This window comes from Cryptomeria japonica, chromosome 3, assembly GCF_030272615.1.
Source record: "Cryptomeria japonica chromosome 3, Sugi_1.0, whole genome shotgun sequence".
Taxonomy (NCBI): Eukaryota; Viridiplantae; Streptophyta; class Pinopsida; order Cupressales; family Cupressaceae; genus Cryptomeria; species Cryptomeria japonica.
This window is the reverse complement of record NC_081407.1, coordinates 672,957,109-672,974,088: the sequence shown is the minus strand read 5'-3', so window position 1 is coordinate 672,974,088 and position 16,980 is coordinate 672,957,109. Positions and strand designations below refer to the sequence as shown.

Here is a 16,980-nt window from a genome sequence, read left to right as displayed (position 1 = left end):
ACTTTAAGTTATATTTCATATATATTGTCAGGATGTTTGAGAGTGGTTTCAGGTCTCTAGGACTTATAATGCAAAATCTAGTTTTTGGAGGATTCTCCAATTTTCCAGACTTTGTCAAATTTCAGGATCAGGATGACATTCCAGACAATGCCAAATTTCTTAGAACAAAATTCAAAATTTCACAGCTTAATCAAATTTAATTGGATTAACTTGAAATTTGAAATCCATGCCTAGGTGGATCATCTAAGGCATCACGCCCCCTAAAATCTAGGGATTTGGCTTTTTAGGTCAAAACTTGGAATTTTTGAGTTCTGGTTGAAGCTGGTCAGTGGTATCAGTGCAAACCCTAAGTTTCCATTCCGAAAAAGCAAAAAGCCTAAAATCTAGGGATTTGGCTTTTTAGGTCAAAACTTGGAATTTTTGAGTTCCAGTCGAAGTTGGTCAGTGGTGCAAGTGTAAACCCTAGGTTTGCATCCTGAAAAAGCAAAAAGCCTAAAATCTAGGGATTTAGCTTTTTAGGTCAAAACTTGGAATTTTCGAGTTTCGGTTGAAGCTGGTTAGTGGTGCAAGTGTAAACCCTAGGTTTGCATCCTAAAAAAGCAAAAAGCAGACATCCCTAAAAAATAGGGAAAACTTTCTAAAAATAGCCATACCGGGGATCGGGCTAAAAATGCCAAAAACGAAACTTCCTAAAAAATAGGAAAAAGCAAAAAAGCAAACTTTCAATTGTCCAAATTCGTCCAAATCGATTGCGATCTTCGTCCTTTGGCCTTTCTAAGCACTCTGGTGGTGTTCACACTTCGGAATCACATAACTTGCAAAAACTAACTTTCAATCATCAGGGCCTGAAATGCTCTGAACTGGACAAGGCTTGGTGAAACTGCAGCAAAAAGGTCATAGGACACTAACAAAACCCTAGAAAGCAGGAAAAGAGAGGGTCCCCATTTGCAATGGGGTGATGTGTGAAAAGGGTCACAACATGACTCTTCCAGATTTAGAAACGATCTTCAGGAACGTTCAGTCTTCAGAGTCTTCAGGGATGAACCTGCCTAAATAGATTTTCCCAAATAGTAAATGTTTCAAAATGTCAAGGTTTGGGCAAAATAGGTCAGAAAACCACTTTCGAAAAATAGTAAGTTTGATTTTTGGCAAAATTAGACCAATCCGGGAGGCAGTGAAACTTACTAAAAATAGACTTGCTAAAAATAGTAAGTGCTCAGAATTCGCCCAAATTTTACTGGGAGGTTCCTTGAAGGGTCTTGATTCTAGTTCTAAGTTCAGTTTTTCCAAAATCCTAAAAGAAACCCCTAAAATCTAGGATTGAAGGCAGAAACCCTAAAATTAACAAAACGAGTCCTAGACTTCATCAAATTCACCCAAACGAAAAGCAGACTTGACCAATATGACCCCCAAACACTCGCAAATTGGAGAGACTGACGAGACTACTGCAAAAAAGACCCAAAAAACAAAGCCAAAAGACTAGAAGGGCCTAAAAAGTAGGGGGGTCTCCATTTGCATTGGGGCGATGTGTGAAAACATCACAACAAGTCCAACCTTTCCTTGGTCCCTATCAAACTTTCAAATTTGCTCATCTTGTCATGCCTTCCATCCTTCCCTCTCTCTTCCTTTATATTTGTTGGAATTTTGGACTTGTCTTTATCGACACACTTGTCGCATGACCCCCAACACCCCAACATGTGGTATGAGTTTTGTGGTATCTTCGATCTCGTGTCCTTGATATCTTTGCCTTTGTTTTTTTCCACTCCACAATGAACCAACATGTGTTGTGATGTCATTAATGGTTGGTTTTGGCACCATAACTTTTAAAAGTGGGACTTTTTTTCTCACCCATAATCATTGTTAAAATTTAGAGTTGCAAATTTACATTGTGGGCAAACCATAATTGTTGTGATAGATATTAAAGGGGTGAACGTGTTCATTTAGGGGGCATCATCTATAGTTAAACAAATTCCTTTCAAAATCCGTTTTGAACATTTGTGTTCAAGCATATGAATCCTAGTACAAAAACCCTAGTGATTTTAGAGAGCAATCTCATACAATGTTTGCATTTGAGCTTCAGTGGACAAGGATGCAAATTACATTATATTGATTTAATTCGCCATTGTTGTTGGTATGAATAATTGTTGTTGCAAAATCATTTGAATAATCTTTATTGTAATAGGAAAGAGGGAGGGAATTACATCTATATTTCTTGTTCATTATAATAAAAAGATCGGGTGTTCTGTTGCCATTGTTGATCAGTGTAATGAAAATGCTGATGTATTAACGGTGCTTTAAATCTGAGTTGTCTTGGATCTGATTAAATAATTGGCCTTGATAAAGTTTTTATCAACTAATAAGTGTGTGTGGAAGGTCAAGAATTAGATTTGTATTATTCTTTTGGCCTGGGACATTACATGCATGGAAGATGATATGGCACGATATCATGAAGATTATAATGCTCTAAGTCAAGAAATTAGTGACCTATCCTTACTCGAGTTCTACAATTTGAGGACAAAGAATGAGCATAGAAGAGGAAGGAAACATTATCATGATCAGACCTAGAAAGACATACAACATCAATTGGGTAATGTTGATGCGTTTTTATTACACAATGCAACACAAAATAAAATACTAAGTATTCTATCCTCTCTTGAACAAAGACCTCTCTCGGATCCTAAACTATGTGATTAAGCGAGACGACTCCAAGGTTCTGATAGTCAGGTCTTGACTTTATATTGCGGATAGACTCAATGTGTTTGATGTGATTTTGCTAGAATCACAAGGGAGACTTACGTTGAACATGAATGTTGCTGGAGCATGAAGACTTAACTTGAAAAACAAATAGCAAAAGGAATTAAGGATTAAGAAAGCTAATCTAATCCTAAAAATGTAGGAACAAATTGTTGATTAGGTGTGACCAAACCAAGCTTTGTTTCGCCATCAAGGAACAACTACACAAAACTGGTGCAATCTCGTAAGGATAAACGAATGATTTTCATATCACCAATGCACATCAACCACACGAACAATGAGCATAAAGTAATAGAAGTTAAGCCTTCACACAAGTTTAGTTGACTACACATTGTAATTTGCAATCAACAAATTACAAGTAGTATGAACATCAGGTACACCATTCATCAACAATGATATCTTCCATTCATCTAACCAACTTTAAAGCAAATGAGAAGTAGAGACCATGCAACATGTTGAATTAACATAGAGAATTCACCATAACTTCAATGAAAACAATATGTTTCTTAAAACAAGATTTTGGCAAAAGTCTTTACCTTCTTTTATTTTAACTTCTAATTCCTAATTGTTGCTTATCATTGTGGCTACTAACTATTAACCTTTACAATGAGAGATTTGAGCACTTTTATAGTGCTCTCAATACAATTCAATGGCTCAAATTGATTCTCCAATAAATGGCCGAGATAATTCAAAATAAACCCTAATCAGGGTTTGTTACAACAAACTCCATCCTGGTTAATGAAATAATTACAATATGATGGACACATGTCCTCTTTGATCTCTAACCAATGAGAAAATAGGTTAGGTATGTGAAACAATATTTGTTGTAATGCCACGTGTCACATGTGTGATTGTCCTCCTTGAGATGAACCAAGTTCAATGCATTTGGATGTGCTGACTTGGAAGAACTTGAGTGGTGGAATGATGACTGGGTTGCCACCTCAATCATGATCCGTAGACTTGATACCTCATCATAGGTAAGTGTTGATGTTTCGGGCAATGTCTCTTGATACTCAACATCTCTAAGCTCGGTGTGGTGTGATGATGATCATATTGTAAAATTGCATCATCCTTGTTGAAATCTTCTTTCAAGCCCTTTGATGTTGAAAATTCTTTGCCTTGGTGAGCTCTTCTAGAGCTTGACTCTTTGTCTTGGACATGTTGAACCCCCCATGTTGCTGGCCTTGATGCATTCCTTGTGTTGATCATGAAGTCCTCTTGAAGTTGCATGATGATCTTATGTAGTTCTCTCTCCAAGTTGCATTGATCCTTGAATTTGTGACAATTTCCTTGGTGATATCCACAACCTACTCCTTCATCCTCTTCTTTAGTCACCTGCAAAATAAACAAAAGACTATCAAACACACTTGATATATGCTGATTTTACAACTCTCTTTCATTTGATACTTCACTCTAAGTGGTCTGATTTTAGATCTTTTGTAGGTCTGACTTCCTGCTTGTATGCTGGGCGCATCCTACACCTACCTTTGCACAAATGAGGCGCATTGTGCATGTACACCTGCATTATGCGCTAGGTAGTTAACTTAGACAATTTTTTTACCTCTTGAGTTGGGTGCATATTGCAGGTTGGAATGCACAAGAGAAAGGGGGTGCATTGTGCATGGTCATGTGCACAAAGTCTTCAAGGAGGATGCATTGTGCATGGTTGCTTGCACTAGGCGCCATGGTTTCATACTTAGTTCAATTTTTAAAATTTTGACATCAAACTCATACTCCCTTCATCAAATTTTGCCCTCATCGTCATCTATTGCTAGGTTTGCCAACTGATTTGGTGGCTTTGATATCCTTCTTGTTTGGGCACAAAATGCACCATGTTATGCACAAGATGGGCGCATTGTGCAAGTGCAATTGCACTATGTGCCAGTCTCCATACTTAGCTAAACTTTCATCCACTTTATGATCTTATTGCCTTCCACCATGCAGTCTTGGATAAGTTTTGCATTTGATTTGGTCATTGGATTGCTAGGTGTGGGTTTGAGGTGCCTAATCTTGGGTGCATTTTACACCTAGGCATGCACACTATGGGGCACGCTGTGCATGAGAGCATGCACTATGTGCCCAAGTTTATATTTAGCAAATTTTGAAATTTTGAAATCTTGTTCTCACATTTCTCTTTGTTTTGGTTTAAGTTGTTGCCCTGAGTGTGTGGGTTGGTTGAGTTGAACACAAGTTGATTGAGCTTGACCAATTGTCATCCCCTCCTTGGGCGCATAATATACATGGGTGTGCACTACTTGGGGCCTAGTGTGCATGAGAGCATGCACTATGCACTCACCTCTATACTTAGGCAATTTTCAATCTTACTTCTCAAATTTGGAGGTGTCTTGATTAGAAGAAAGGCATTGATTCTGCTCAAGAACAGGTTTAGGATCATTTGATTGTGCTTAAGGTTGAAGGAAGTTGGGCGCCGATTGCATATGGTCATGCACAAGTTAGGGCACACATTGCTCTTACCTATGCACAACCTAGGGTGTAGTGTGCAAGTGCAACTGCACTATGCGCTCAATCTCACACTTACGTAAATTTTTGCCTTCAAACTTGATGATATCTTGATCAAGTTCGGCCTCTTGGATGCATTCAAGGTGAGTTTTAGGGTCACTTGGATTCATCATGGTGGCATTGTGATTCTAAGTTTGCAATTTGCTTTTTGGCAAGCAATTCTGGGAAGTGCAGATTGTCATGTCCCATTTTTAGGGTTAAAAGAATAAATAATATTATTCTAAGTTGGACCTGATAATTTTATATTATTGGGGAAACTTAATAAAATTAATTTAAAAATATAAAAAGTGATATTAAACACTGAATTATAAAAAGTATTTTCAAATACATTGGAGAGAAATTTAAATCTAAGGGCTTGATTTGGAAAGGAATAAAAAGGTGGTGCTTGGCTTCATTTCATCATCTAGATTTCATATGGCATTCTTCACTTTGGAGCATTTGTATTCAAATTCACAAACAAGGACAAAACCCTTGGCTGTTTGGAGATTTGAGATGTTGAAAACCCTCTTACTCTTCATTTTTGGAATTGGGGATGAAAACTCCCGTTTCCTTCTAGGGAATCCTCACATAGGGGTTGCATTGGAGTCGACTTTGGAGAGTTTGTGTCAAGTTTCCAGCTAGGCAATATTTGATTTGTAGGCAAACACTATGGGTGCCATTGCCGGTTTCCAAGTTTGGATGCTGTATCATTATTGGGACGTGTTCATATCTTGTTACTTGTGGTGGATCTACATATTCATTCACTAAACTTCTAACTGCTCTTGTGCTGGTTGAGTTGTTCCAGTTAGATCGCCACCCTTGTAGTCTATTAGATACTACAATGAAGGGGTCTGAAATTCTTTTAGGATAATTGCAGGTGAGAGAAGGGAGCCCACACACTACCATTGGCCTCATAAGCTATCTGCAATCCTCTATTTTGCATTTATATGCTGTTCGTTGCTGTCTGCCACCTTGCACCATTACATGTATTCAACTGGTGACAGATTTGAGGTCTGATAGTCTGCACCTACAAATATAATTGCAAATGCATCACGTAGGGAGACTGAAGGGTCGCGACTTGTTCATGAGTAGAGGACTATGGGGTAGAAATTATAGGCTTATCACAACAGTTTGGGGTTTTAATATTCTTCTAGATTTGATCATAGGCTTGTTCACTGTATCAGCTCCATGATATACCCTTAAGTACAACAATAATAAAGGCTGCTAAAGCAGCATATAGATTGCCCTTTGAACTAATAAATTGCTGATTCATTGCAGTTTACAGACTCATGTTGCAAAACCTAGGGTTTGTAAATTTACCCTTGTTTTGATGTAATGCAATTCAGATCTAATCAAGGAGGGTGTTTGAGAAGTTGTTGAAATATTTGTTTTCATTTTTCCAGTTTATTGTTCTCTTTACTTTGTTGCAAAATATCAGAAATATACAAAAAATTCATATATCTCCTGAAATTCTAGATTTAGACATTACAAACATGTACTTGAGGCTCTTCCTTAGCAGAACCAACTTCAAATTTGAAATGGAGCAACACTTATTCCTCTTTGGAAACTTTTGATGGCTTTTTATTTGTTTTGGCCACTTGTATCTAGTAATCTCCTAGAAATTATATAATTTTGTGTCCAAGGCATGTATCTCCAGGTCTTGGGATTGAAAATCAGATATATCTGATTCTATATTTGCAAGTTGTACTTGTAAAGTGGTATTCAACTTGATGGTTTTGAAGATGACATTAAACTTGATTTTTTTTTTGTTCTTTTGTTTTGACTTCCCCAAGGATAGAAAAATCAGATTGATTGCAATGGAAGAGAACTGTTTCCACAATATCCTAATTATCCTGGTAGAAATTAAGTTCAAACTAAATTAATGTTCTAAAGTGATCAATTGGATAAAATAATAGCATAATATATTAGCACAAATTACAACCAGTGAGGGAGCTGCTAAAATGTCTCTATGAGTTAATTATTGTATGAATTGAACCAATATAACAAAACTCAATTGATATTATAGTGTGGACTGTTAATATGCTTTTAATGGCTTGTTAGAGCTGCCTACGGGCTGTTTGTCTACAGGGTTAGCACCCTAATTTTTTTGCTTATTAATATCAAAAACAAAATTCAATTGGGCACCGGCATACTAATGCAATAAATAAAAGTTTTGAGTGCTTCTATGGTCTATTGATATTCTCCAAAAACATCACACAATGGCCCAAATAAAATGTCATATGTAGGTCTAAGGGTTAACCATACTCCAATGTTGATGTTTGATGAAAAATAAATTAGAATCCATTTAATTAGTTCGAAGAAGAACTTGATTTATTGAATGATTCAATTTGTTTCCTTAGATTATTTTCTTGGGATCGGGCTGCTATATTCCCCTTTTTGATTGCTCGTTTGGGAGCATGCTTTTGTTGTCTATTTGGTAAGTAAAGTGCTTTCCATCCTTATTTAGAGCAGCAATTCATCATTGTCATTATGATTTGTTATAACTTATATATTATTTACAATTATATATTTGTGAATTATAATTTCATATGTGAGTATTTTATTGGTCAATTAGTGACTGATCTTATATTCTGCTTCAATATTCTAATTTAGTGCATCACACTAGATCACTTCTTGGCTCTTATTTCATAGTTGACAACAAATCAACACTCGACTCTATTTCATTAGTTCTACTTGCCTTTATTTGCCTTTTGTCCCATCCATACCATCCCGCCATTTCATTCTTACCGACCATAGAATTTTTCACTATGTTAAGAACATAAGGTTTTCATGTTCCATGTCAATGAGTGGAATTTTTCTGGAAATGACAGTGTAGAAGATTTTTTATCAAGATTTTTAGATCACATTCTGTGATCCATCATTAGGAGAACAAAAATGAAGAAGGATTGTGGTTGTTAGATTCCCTTATATCTTGATTATTAGCTTTAATGTTTAGACATAGGCATTTAGTGTTTTATGATGTATTGGCACATCATTAATTATGTCTAATTAACTTACACAAAGTAAGTAACAACTACTAGTGTAACTTCCTTGTACAATAATAAATAAATTGTGCACACGTTTGAGTGTGTGCCTAATAGATTCTTGATTTATTTCTGCATTCATCCAATAGGAAGTTGGATTAAAAAACATTTTCCATTTTCTTATCCTTTTGTATTTTGAGGGAAGCTTTTGATTGAGAGTTGCCAATTCTCATATTGATTGTTTTCCCTATCATGTTTTTCATTTTTGCCTTGAATTTTGTCAAATGGTCATCAAATCATCTAGAAAAGAGTAGTGTTTAATCATCATTTTCTATTCAGTCAACTTTTTTCAATCTTGTGACTAATGTCATGATTCATGGATCATACATTCCAAAGGGCAATTTGTGCCTAATGGCATGAGTGTGGCGTAAAATTTTCTATTTGATAGATTGGCTTAGATATAGAACCACTTGTTGGAAGAATCACTAAATACTAAATAGTCTATGTAAGTTAGAACACACAATTTGATATATTTTTCTAGTAACTCTACCTAGGAATGATGTTGGAAATTAAGAACAAAGAAAATATCATACTAACCAAGACAAAAGAATATATTGAACATTTCCTGTTAGCATGGTAATGTAGGTTGAAATAATTAGTAGCACTTGGCCATGCTCAATTATGATATAAATTCACCAACCATATACTAGTTTTCACACACCCCTGAAAAGGTAACCATTTTAGGCTGATCATATTATAAGAAATATCCTTCTAATTATAGCTGGTAGTAGTGCTTTTGGTTGAATTCAGACTTGTTTAGGTAAGAATTGTAGGAGTCCATGGCTAGTTGAATCTAGAAAGCTTGGGGAGTTAATGGCTGGTACTACTCAGAGCATAGAATGAAAAGAAGTCCCATTCTCACATTTCTCCCAATTTTTTTGTGAGGTGGTTTTGTATGGGAGAGATGGTTTTGGCTAAGAAAAGAGCTAGATTGGCTAATTTTTCAATGCGTTGTAATTTTGACAATTTCAGAGTTTCAGGTTTAATAGCTGCAAACTTGATCTTAGGTAGTTATTTTAAACATGTTAATGGTTTGTTTTGTGAAACCCTCGGATCTAGATCCTGGTCAAACCTAGTTCTAGGTCTTGGTTTGGATGCCATATGGGGTAATCTAGGGTCTTGCCAGACAGGCCAAGATTTGGCTAGGTCAGCTACAGGGAAAACTCAGGCTAATTTGGATTTGTTTTGTAGGACCTGGATACAACTCAGGACAAATTCATTTGAAGAAATGCGATTTTCAAATTAATTTTTTTGGGTCTTATTTTTCCTTTAAGGTTGACTATTCCATGCTGCCTTCTATAAATAAAATGGACCCAGACAAAACTTAGGACAAACTTGTCTAAAGAAAGCCAATTTTTTTTTTTGGGGTCTTATTTTGACTCCTAGGTTGACTATTACATGCAGCATTTTGTATGTCTTGGTTGGCTGCAGAAATGCATTGTGCCTAAGGCGATCCCAAATTTATTTAAGAGTTCTAATGGTAATCTTTGTTTAGTAGAGGCACTGGATCTAGGTCCAGTTGGAACTTGGTTCAGTGTGGCAAGGGATTCCATCAAGGGGTGGTCAGCATTTGTCGGTTTTTGAATATTATCCTTTTCTTTCTCTGCTTTACACATGTTATTTTTTTTCCAAATAAAAATGTTGGTCTTCATATTTTGTATATGATATTTATCAAGATTAGCCAAATATGAAATCTAATAAAAATTACCTTAATAATTATGATGAAGAATATTTAGAAATCTGTAATCTTTTTAAATACCCTAATAAATAACATTTTGTATGAGGAATATGTTGTATTTTTTTATTTATGAATAATTTATGAAGGTAATCTTTGTATATGGTATTTGTATTTGGTCACCATTTCGTATTACTGATATCATATTTCCAAATATACAGTATAAATAATTTTAGTAAAGGGTTCTAATGATATATATTTGGAGTAATTAATATGTTATGTGGTAATTGATATGATTTTAGAAAACTAATGATATATTAATATTATTAAATCAATTTTATTTATAGTTTTATTTATATTATAATATTGTTTATTAATTTTATTAATATTTTATAAGGTTTATAAATAATATATATCCACACACACACACACACACACACACACATATATGTGGTTTCTAATATTCTTGTTTTAGGTAGCAAATATTTACATATCTCTGTTTTTATATGAATGAACTCAATCTCCAAATACTTTTTGATCAAATCCCTGGATCAAACTCCAAACTGAAACCGGAATCCATAACTTAGATTTTTAGCATTCATAACTGTAGACAGTGTTTCTTATGTGTGGTAACACTTTTTACCAGCCAGCCTTCAAAGTAATATCAGAGCTTCATGAAGGTGAATTCTACAATGCCACGTTCCTACCATGTGATCTCATGTAGATTAATACAATGTGACCTGTCAAATTCACTCAAGACCTATTTGAATTGTGTGCCACACATTTGAATTATGGACTAACTTGTAATGACATATAAGACATTACTGGTCCCATGGAGATTCATGGTTAATGCCACATTGATTTTCAAAGCATACATCTTGCTGCATTCATCGAAGAAGGGGTCACAAATTGTTTTTTCCAGTCTGAGTGTCATCCCTTGGCTTTTGGAATTACAGCTGAAGAGGGAGGAATTTAGAGAGCCATTGGGCCTGCAATCACGAATCAGCAATTTGTGATCCTCGTGCACAAAATCCTTCGCCTCTGTGACTGTTATAATCCTTCAGTTTTTGGCTCGGAGAAAATTGATAATTGGGAGGTGTGATGGAATGGTTATAAGAACTGTATTTGCTTTAGCCACTGTTTTTGGGCATTGCCCATCTTCCCATCATACATAAAAGTTATAGCAATTTGGTGCCCTGTCATCGTAATTTCTTTTCAGTTTTGGGGATTTATACAACTGCCCAGAGGTTTATGGCTTGTCTTTTTACCGCAAGTCTTGGAGAATATTACCTGCTCAATTTCGCTGTAAAAAACAATTATTACTGGCTTCATGTTATTAAAAAAATCACATGTTTTGCTTCTTAGAGCCTCTTAAATGTCCATGCAAGGGGTTTACAACTTTTAACATTGAGGTCCATACAAGCTTATAAAACTTTTATGGCTGTTTTGTTTATTACATGAATGTAATGTGGTTATGTTAACTTAATTTTTGTTTTTATGCTAAAATATGTATATATAAATTATTTTTTATATGTTTCTTGTACAGATGTATCCAAAGCATATCCACCTCCAATTTTTTAATACTGGAAGATGTGAGTGGTTCCCATACCCAAGACCCCCGTGCCCACACCCAAACCTGAACCTTTACTTGGTTAATAAATAAATTTTGTTTCTGATTTTCATTGGCGGAAAAGGGTGATATTGAAACGTCACATTTCTTAAAAGAAAAATAAATTAATAACTAAATAGCAAGGACTTTGGATTAAAAATCACTAGACCTTATTTGGAGAACAAAAAACTTGTCTCAGAATTAGTGGAGACTATGTTGTATATTAAAATTTGCTTCAAGGATGATTGGGAGACATTTATATAAATTTTTGCAGATCCAAGAAGACATTCTATGCTAACTTTTTCTTTTTGAAAAATCACCACAGAAATCTTTGGGCATTGCTTTTTGATGAATCGGTTTCATTTGGCTATGTTTGAAGTTTTAACTTCTTGTGGAACAAAAAAGAAAAGAGGCATAAATTTTATATAATTTTTAGTTTCTTTGAACTTTCGATTTCCCTAGCCTTTTTGTCAGGTGTTGGTGCTGAGTTTGAGAATAGTCCAAGTCAACCTTGAGTCTACATCTTGTTGAGTTTGTTCTGAGTCCAAGTCTAGCTACTGTGATGTTAATGGAATCGATGCTGCAATGCTTGGATCTAACAAATAGTATTGGTTTATTGGGTTCACCACGTGGAAGACTTTGGGATGAACCTCCACACTTTTTCTTGAGAAGTATGGATCTTATATAATATTTTGAAACAAATACTTTCTTTTGCCTTGTAATTGATGATAGGATCTAAATTACATGAACAGATATTGGTTCAATACAAATGGTGGAAGTTTGTCAGTTATTTCAATAAAATGTATGGGTCTGTTAATTTAATTGCTAGAGGCTTTTCAATCAAAAATTGATGAAAGGACGTTAATAGAGGCTTTTCAATAAAAAATTATGAAAGGACATTAAGTATCTTGTGTCTAAGTTTGTTTATGTTTTATTGATGAAATAAAGTGAGGTGAATTAGAAAGTAGAACAGAACACATGCCAAGAAATTAGAGGAGACTTATTACCAAAATATCAGTGGCAGGATTAGCTCGTTTTCTATTGAGGCAGGAGTCATAACAGATACTACTAAGCCCAGCATTGTCATTCCGTCAGAAGTTGATGATAAAATTCTACAATTTTCTTTTTTAGATTCTGTAAAATTTTACATTTAAAATTTCTCGCCTTGATGACCATTCTAAGTATTTTTGCCTATCTGCTATATTTAATGCCAATCAAAATCCAGCATTCCACTTTGTAATGAACTTGTGAAGGTGTTTTAGGTCAAATGTTATTTAGTCTTGTGATTTGCCTTCCGATTATGCTTCTCAAACAGGTTCTTATTGTATGCTCTTATATTCTGCTTTGCCAACACTCATCAAGTTCACTGCAACACAAACTTTACAATTGTATTCCTTTCAATTTATGTGTTTTATGTTATGGCAGGGACATTTGCACACTTAAGACACTGAACACATTGCATTAACCAGTTTTGCTCACTATCTATCTTGAGTTATTGGTTTACTTAGAAAGTTAGAAGAGATCTATTCTATTTCCTAATCTTTTAAACGTTTGTAGCTTTTCTTTAGTTTGCCTATTTATATCTACCTGGTGACTTGATGAAATCTAAATTTGCAGGATGCAAAGGCTCTAGATAATTTAGAAACTAAACACTTTGTCCTAATTCATGGTGGTGGATTTGGAGCATGGTGTTGGTACAAGTCTATTGCCTTGCTAGAGGAAGCTGGCTTTACAGCAACTGCTTTGGATCTCACGGGATCTGGGATTGATCAAACTCAGACAAATAGCATCACAACTTTAGCTCAATATGCAAAGCCTCTTCTTGATTATTTAGGCAATCTTCCTGAGGGCAATAAAGTAAGTGACTTAACAGGTTTTGGTGACACTAGAAATGTATAGGATTGTTTTCTTTAATTGTTTTTTTGATTCCCTTGGTGATGATGATTTGTGCTATTAGTTTATATAACTGCTCAGAGTTTCACACTTTCATTGATATTTTGCATATTATACAGGTTATTCTAGTTGCCCACAGTTTTGGAGGTGCTTGTATATCTTATGCAATGGAATGCTTTCCTATAAAAATAGCAAAAGCAGTCTTCGTAACTGCAACAATGGTGAAAGATGGACAGAGGGCATTTGATGCCTTTGCCCAAGAGGTTTACTTTTTGTCTGTAGCTTGTTCTTTGAATAAATTTAGCTGGTTCTTGGTCTGCTTCTAGCTCTGAAATATAATTCCTACTGCGAGTTCTTTGCATTTTTTTTAAAATTCACAGATAATAATGATAATATTTTTTCTCCAGCTGTCAACTCCAAATGATCTCATACAAGATGCACGGATTTTTATTTATGGCAATGGCAATGAAAACCCTCCAACAGGTCTTGAGTTTGACAGAAACCAGCTAAAGGAGTTGTTTTTCAATCAAAGCCCTACCAAGGTATTGCACTAATTCAGAAATATGCCAGAAGTTGATCATAGTTTGTTATCAATTTGATTTTGTATATGTATTTTTTTCCTGTGATTTTGAATATTCTGACTTTTTGCTAAAACTTTGGTTTAATGAAATTCATGTCCAGGCAAGACAAATTAAAGCCTATTATCAGTGAACTAATAAAAAATAAGCTACATTTCATGGCGTTTCCAAGTCAGGGATGGTAGGGGACAGTGGATCATTTTTTGAGGAATGCAGTCTATATATATGTATATATATATATATATATATATATTCAAGTTTAGATATTCACATAATGCAAGTGTGGGTAGCAAATGGGGAGTTGGATAAGTTATAGGGAGGGTTTAGGGTATGATAATTATATGGCCCCCCCAACACCTTTTTGTATTTTAAAATGTTTAATTGCTGCCAATGCACCTTTGAAACTAATAGATGATTATTTGTGCTATTAGTCTATTATTTTTTTCTTAAATTTAAAAAATCATAAATATAAATGTCATGGGGATTCCTAGAGGAATTGGTATGCCCCTTGCCATCATTGTGTGGTGGAAATAACAGAGGGGATGATAGTGGGAAATTGGGGGGGAGGGGGGGCTAGAGAGCAGGGGGACATGTCCCCATGTAACACACAAATTAAGGAAAGTTGTGTGAATGAAGTCTTGTACAGGTGATCATCTAATGGTTTTCAATTCCCAAGAGTCAATCTAGTGAGTTTAATAATTGATGAGCTAAGGAAGAAGCTCAAGGTAGAGTTTCACACAGAATCTCTAATCTAGGTAATAGTATAGCAAATTAACATCACACCACTAATTGACTGAGGGCTGTTGTCCCTTATAAATGGTGTTGTCCTGAATAAATTGATCATCAGTGGCCTTGGTTTTTGAGGGCAAATCATCCATTATTTTCTTTATAACATGAGCCATGCAATGGTTGATTCTAATTTAAAAAATATCTCATAAATGTTATAGAAAATATGTTTAATAGACCATTATAGGAAGTTCTTTCAGAATTTCATTTTGGTGGAAGAGGACTGAACTTGATCTAGTTTCATTAAAGATTGGTGGTAGAAGCCCATGCATGTAGATATAGATTGAAAATCCCCTATAGGTCCTAAGTAGGAAGAAGTGGAAGCCACTAGATGTGGAGGAGTGTTTAGTCCACTTCTTAATATCTACCTTTCTTGTAGGGTTTCGGTTGTTTAAACTTGCATGTGTTAGTGCCAAGAGCTCACACTATAATTGTTGCATCCTGCTTATAAAATGCATGAAAAATGAAGTTTGATAAAATCTTGCACTAGACTTGCCTTTGAATGTGATAAAAGGTAATAGTTAATATTATAATATATTATGATACTACGAAAGCAATAGCAAAAAAAAAGAGTATTCTTAGAGGTTTTAATTGGCAATTATTTAATAAAAAATGATAGAAACGCCACAAAATGCTTAGAATAAGCCGCAATCATCATGTAGACCACTTGAATTATCAATGGTTCTCTACTTGAGGACGGAAGGATGGATGTAGTAGATACTTGATAACTAAGTGCCATCTCAAGAGACAATAGAGGGTAAGAAGAGACAGCCATAGGTATTTGGCTACACATCATTCGGAAGAGATCCTTTAGGGAGGAAAATGGTTATAGAGATGGACAACTGCCTTTTAAAGAGTTGGCAAAGTTTTAAACTTGACAGAGGAAGGAATTCAAAGGGACCATAAGTAAGTGGCATCTCAAGAGACAATGAATGAAAAGAAGAGAACCAAATTCTTTGGTTAGACACCATTTGGAAGATATCATTTAGGGAGGATAGTGATAAGAGAGGTGGACAACTACCGTTTAAAGAGTCGACTGATTTTCAAACTTCTCAGTAGAAGTGATTTAGAGGTGCTTGGATTAGATCCATGACGAAGTGACTATACATTATTGTTGACATAAATAAGATTGTTGGAGGTGAATGATCCTTGTATTGCATATGCCATCTCTTTTACGATAAACATGGTTCCTTGCATAGTTTAAAACAATTAAAAAATTTGTGACTCAACAAAACTTAGTAGGACCAAACTTGACTCGGACTTAGTGACTAGGTAAAAGCTTGCCAAAACTTGACAAAATTTAAAATGTTAAACCTAAAGCACAACAAATTGCCTATTAATGTTTTGCGAACAAGCACAAAATTTAAAATGCTTTCATTGATTCACATAATAATTTTTTAACCTATGGTTTATCTCATACATTAAAACATTGATTACATACACAAATCAAATTGCAATAAAAAACCCTAAATAATTGAAAAATTATGAAGTTGCTTGTTCTATCTCTGATCAATTATGCACCAAATGGGTTCTTATTTTTTTGTTTCTGGACCTGTAGTAATGCTGGATGGTCTCCTTGGTCTTGTTCATGGCCTCATACATATGACTCATCAGGTCTTTTTCCCTATCCACCAAATGTAGAACCCTAACCAAAGGTTCAATGATCTAAAACAAAATAGTATGGATTTTTAAAATAAAAGTGGAAATATGAATGGCAACAACAAATAAGAAGTAAACGGGTTCTTCCCATAGTGTATTGGTTAAGTGGTGTTGTTGTTGTGGCCACCAAGGTTCAAACTCCATTGGGCCATTATAATCGAAGGCTTGTGCCTTCTCTTTTCCAATGTACTCTGGGGATGAGGTCCCCCGTTGTGACCTCACTGGTTCATAGCTCTGGTTTAAAACCATTTCATGTGGGGCTGCAGGTGTGTTGTGCCAGTGTCACCAGTCACATTAAAAAATTTACTAGGCACTTATTTAAAGAAAAAAACAAGTACGAAGTAAATGAAAAACTAATAAGTTTTACAAACTTGCAAGATAATGGAGTTGATTACTTTTTCAGATCCTAAATTTTAAGTTTTATTGTTACATTGAGGATCTCATTGTGCTCTTGGCAAACATATTGTTAAAAATAGTCTTCTT

At 35.0% G+C, this 16,980-nt stretch overlaps 1 protein-coding gene across 6 annotated transcripts in view; it reads left to right on the top strand.

Moving 5' to 3' along the window:
• LOC131030629 (putative methylesterase 11, chloroplastic) overlaps positions 1-16,980 on the top strand; it is a 56,875-nt gene that overhangs the window by 22,726 nt on the left and 17,169 nt on the right. For all 6 annotated transcript variants that reach the window (XM_057961519.2, XM_057961514.2, XM_057961515.2 and 3 more), the window contains exons 4-6: positions 13,199-13,438; positions 13,594-13,737; positions 13,882-14,016. In XM_057961519.2, the coding sequence (XP_057817502.1) occupies positions 13,199-13,438; positions 13,594-13,737; positions 13,882-14,016 (519 nt within the window). The remainder of the gene's footprint in view (positions 1-13,198; positions 13,439-13,593; positions 13,738-13,881; positions 14,017-16,980) is intronic.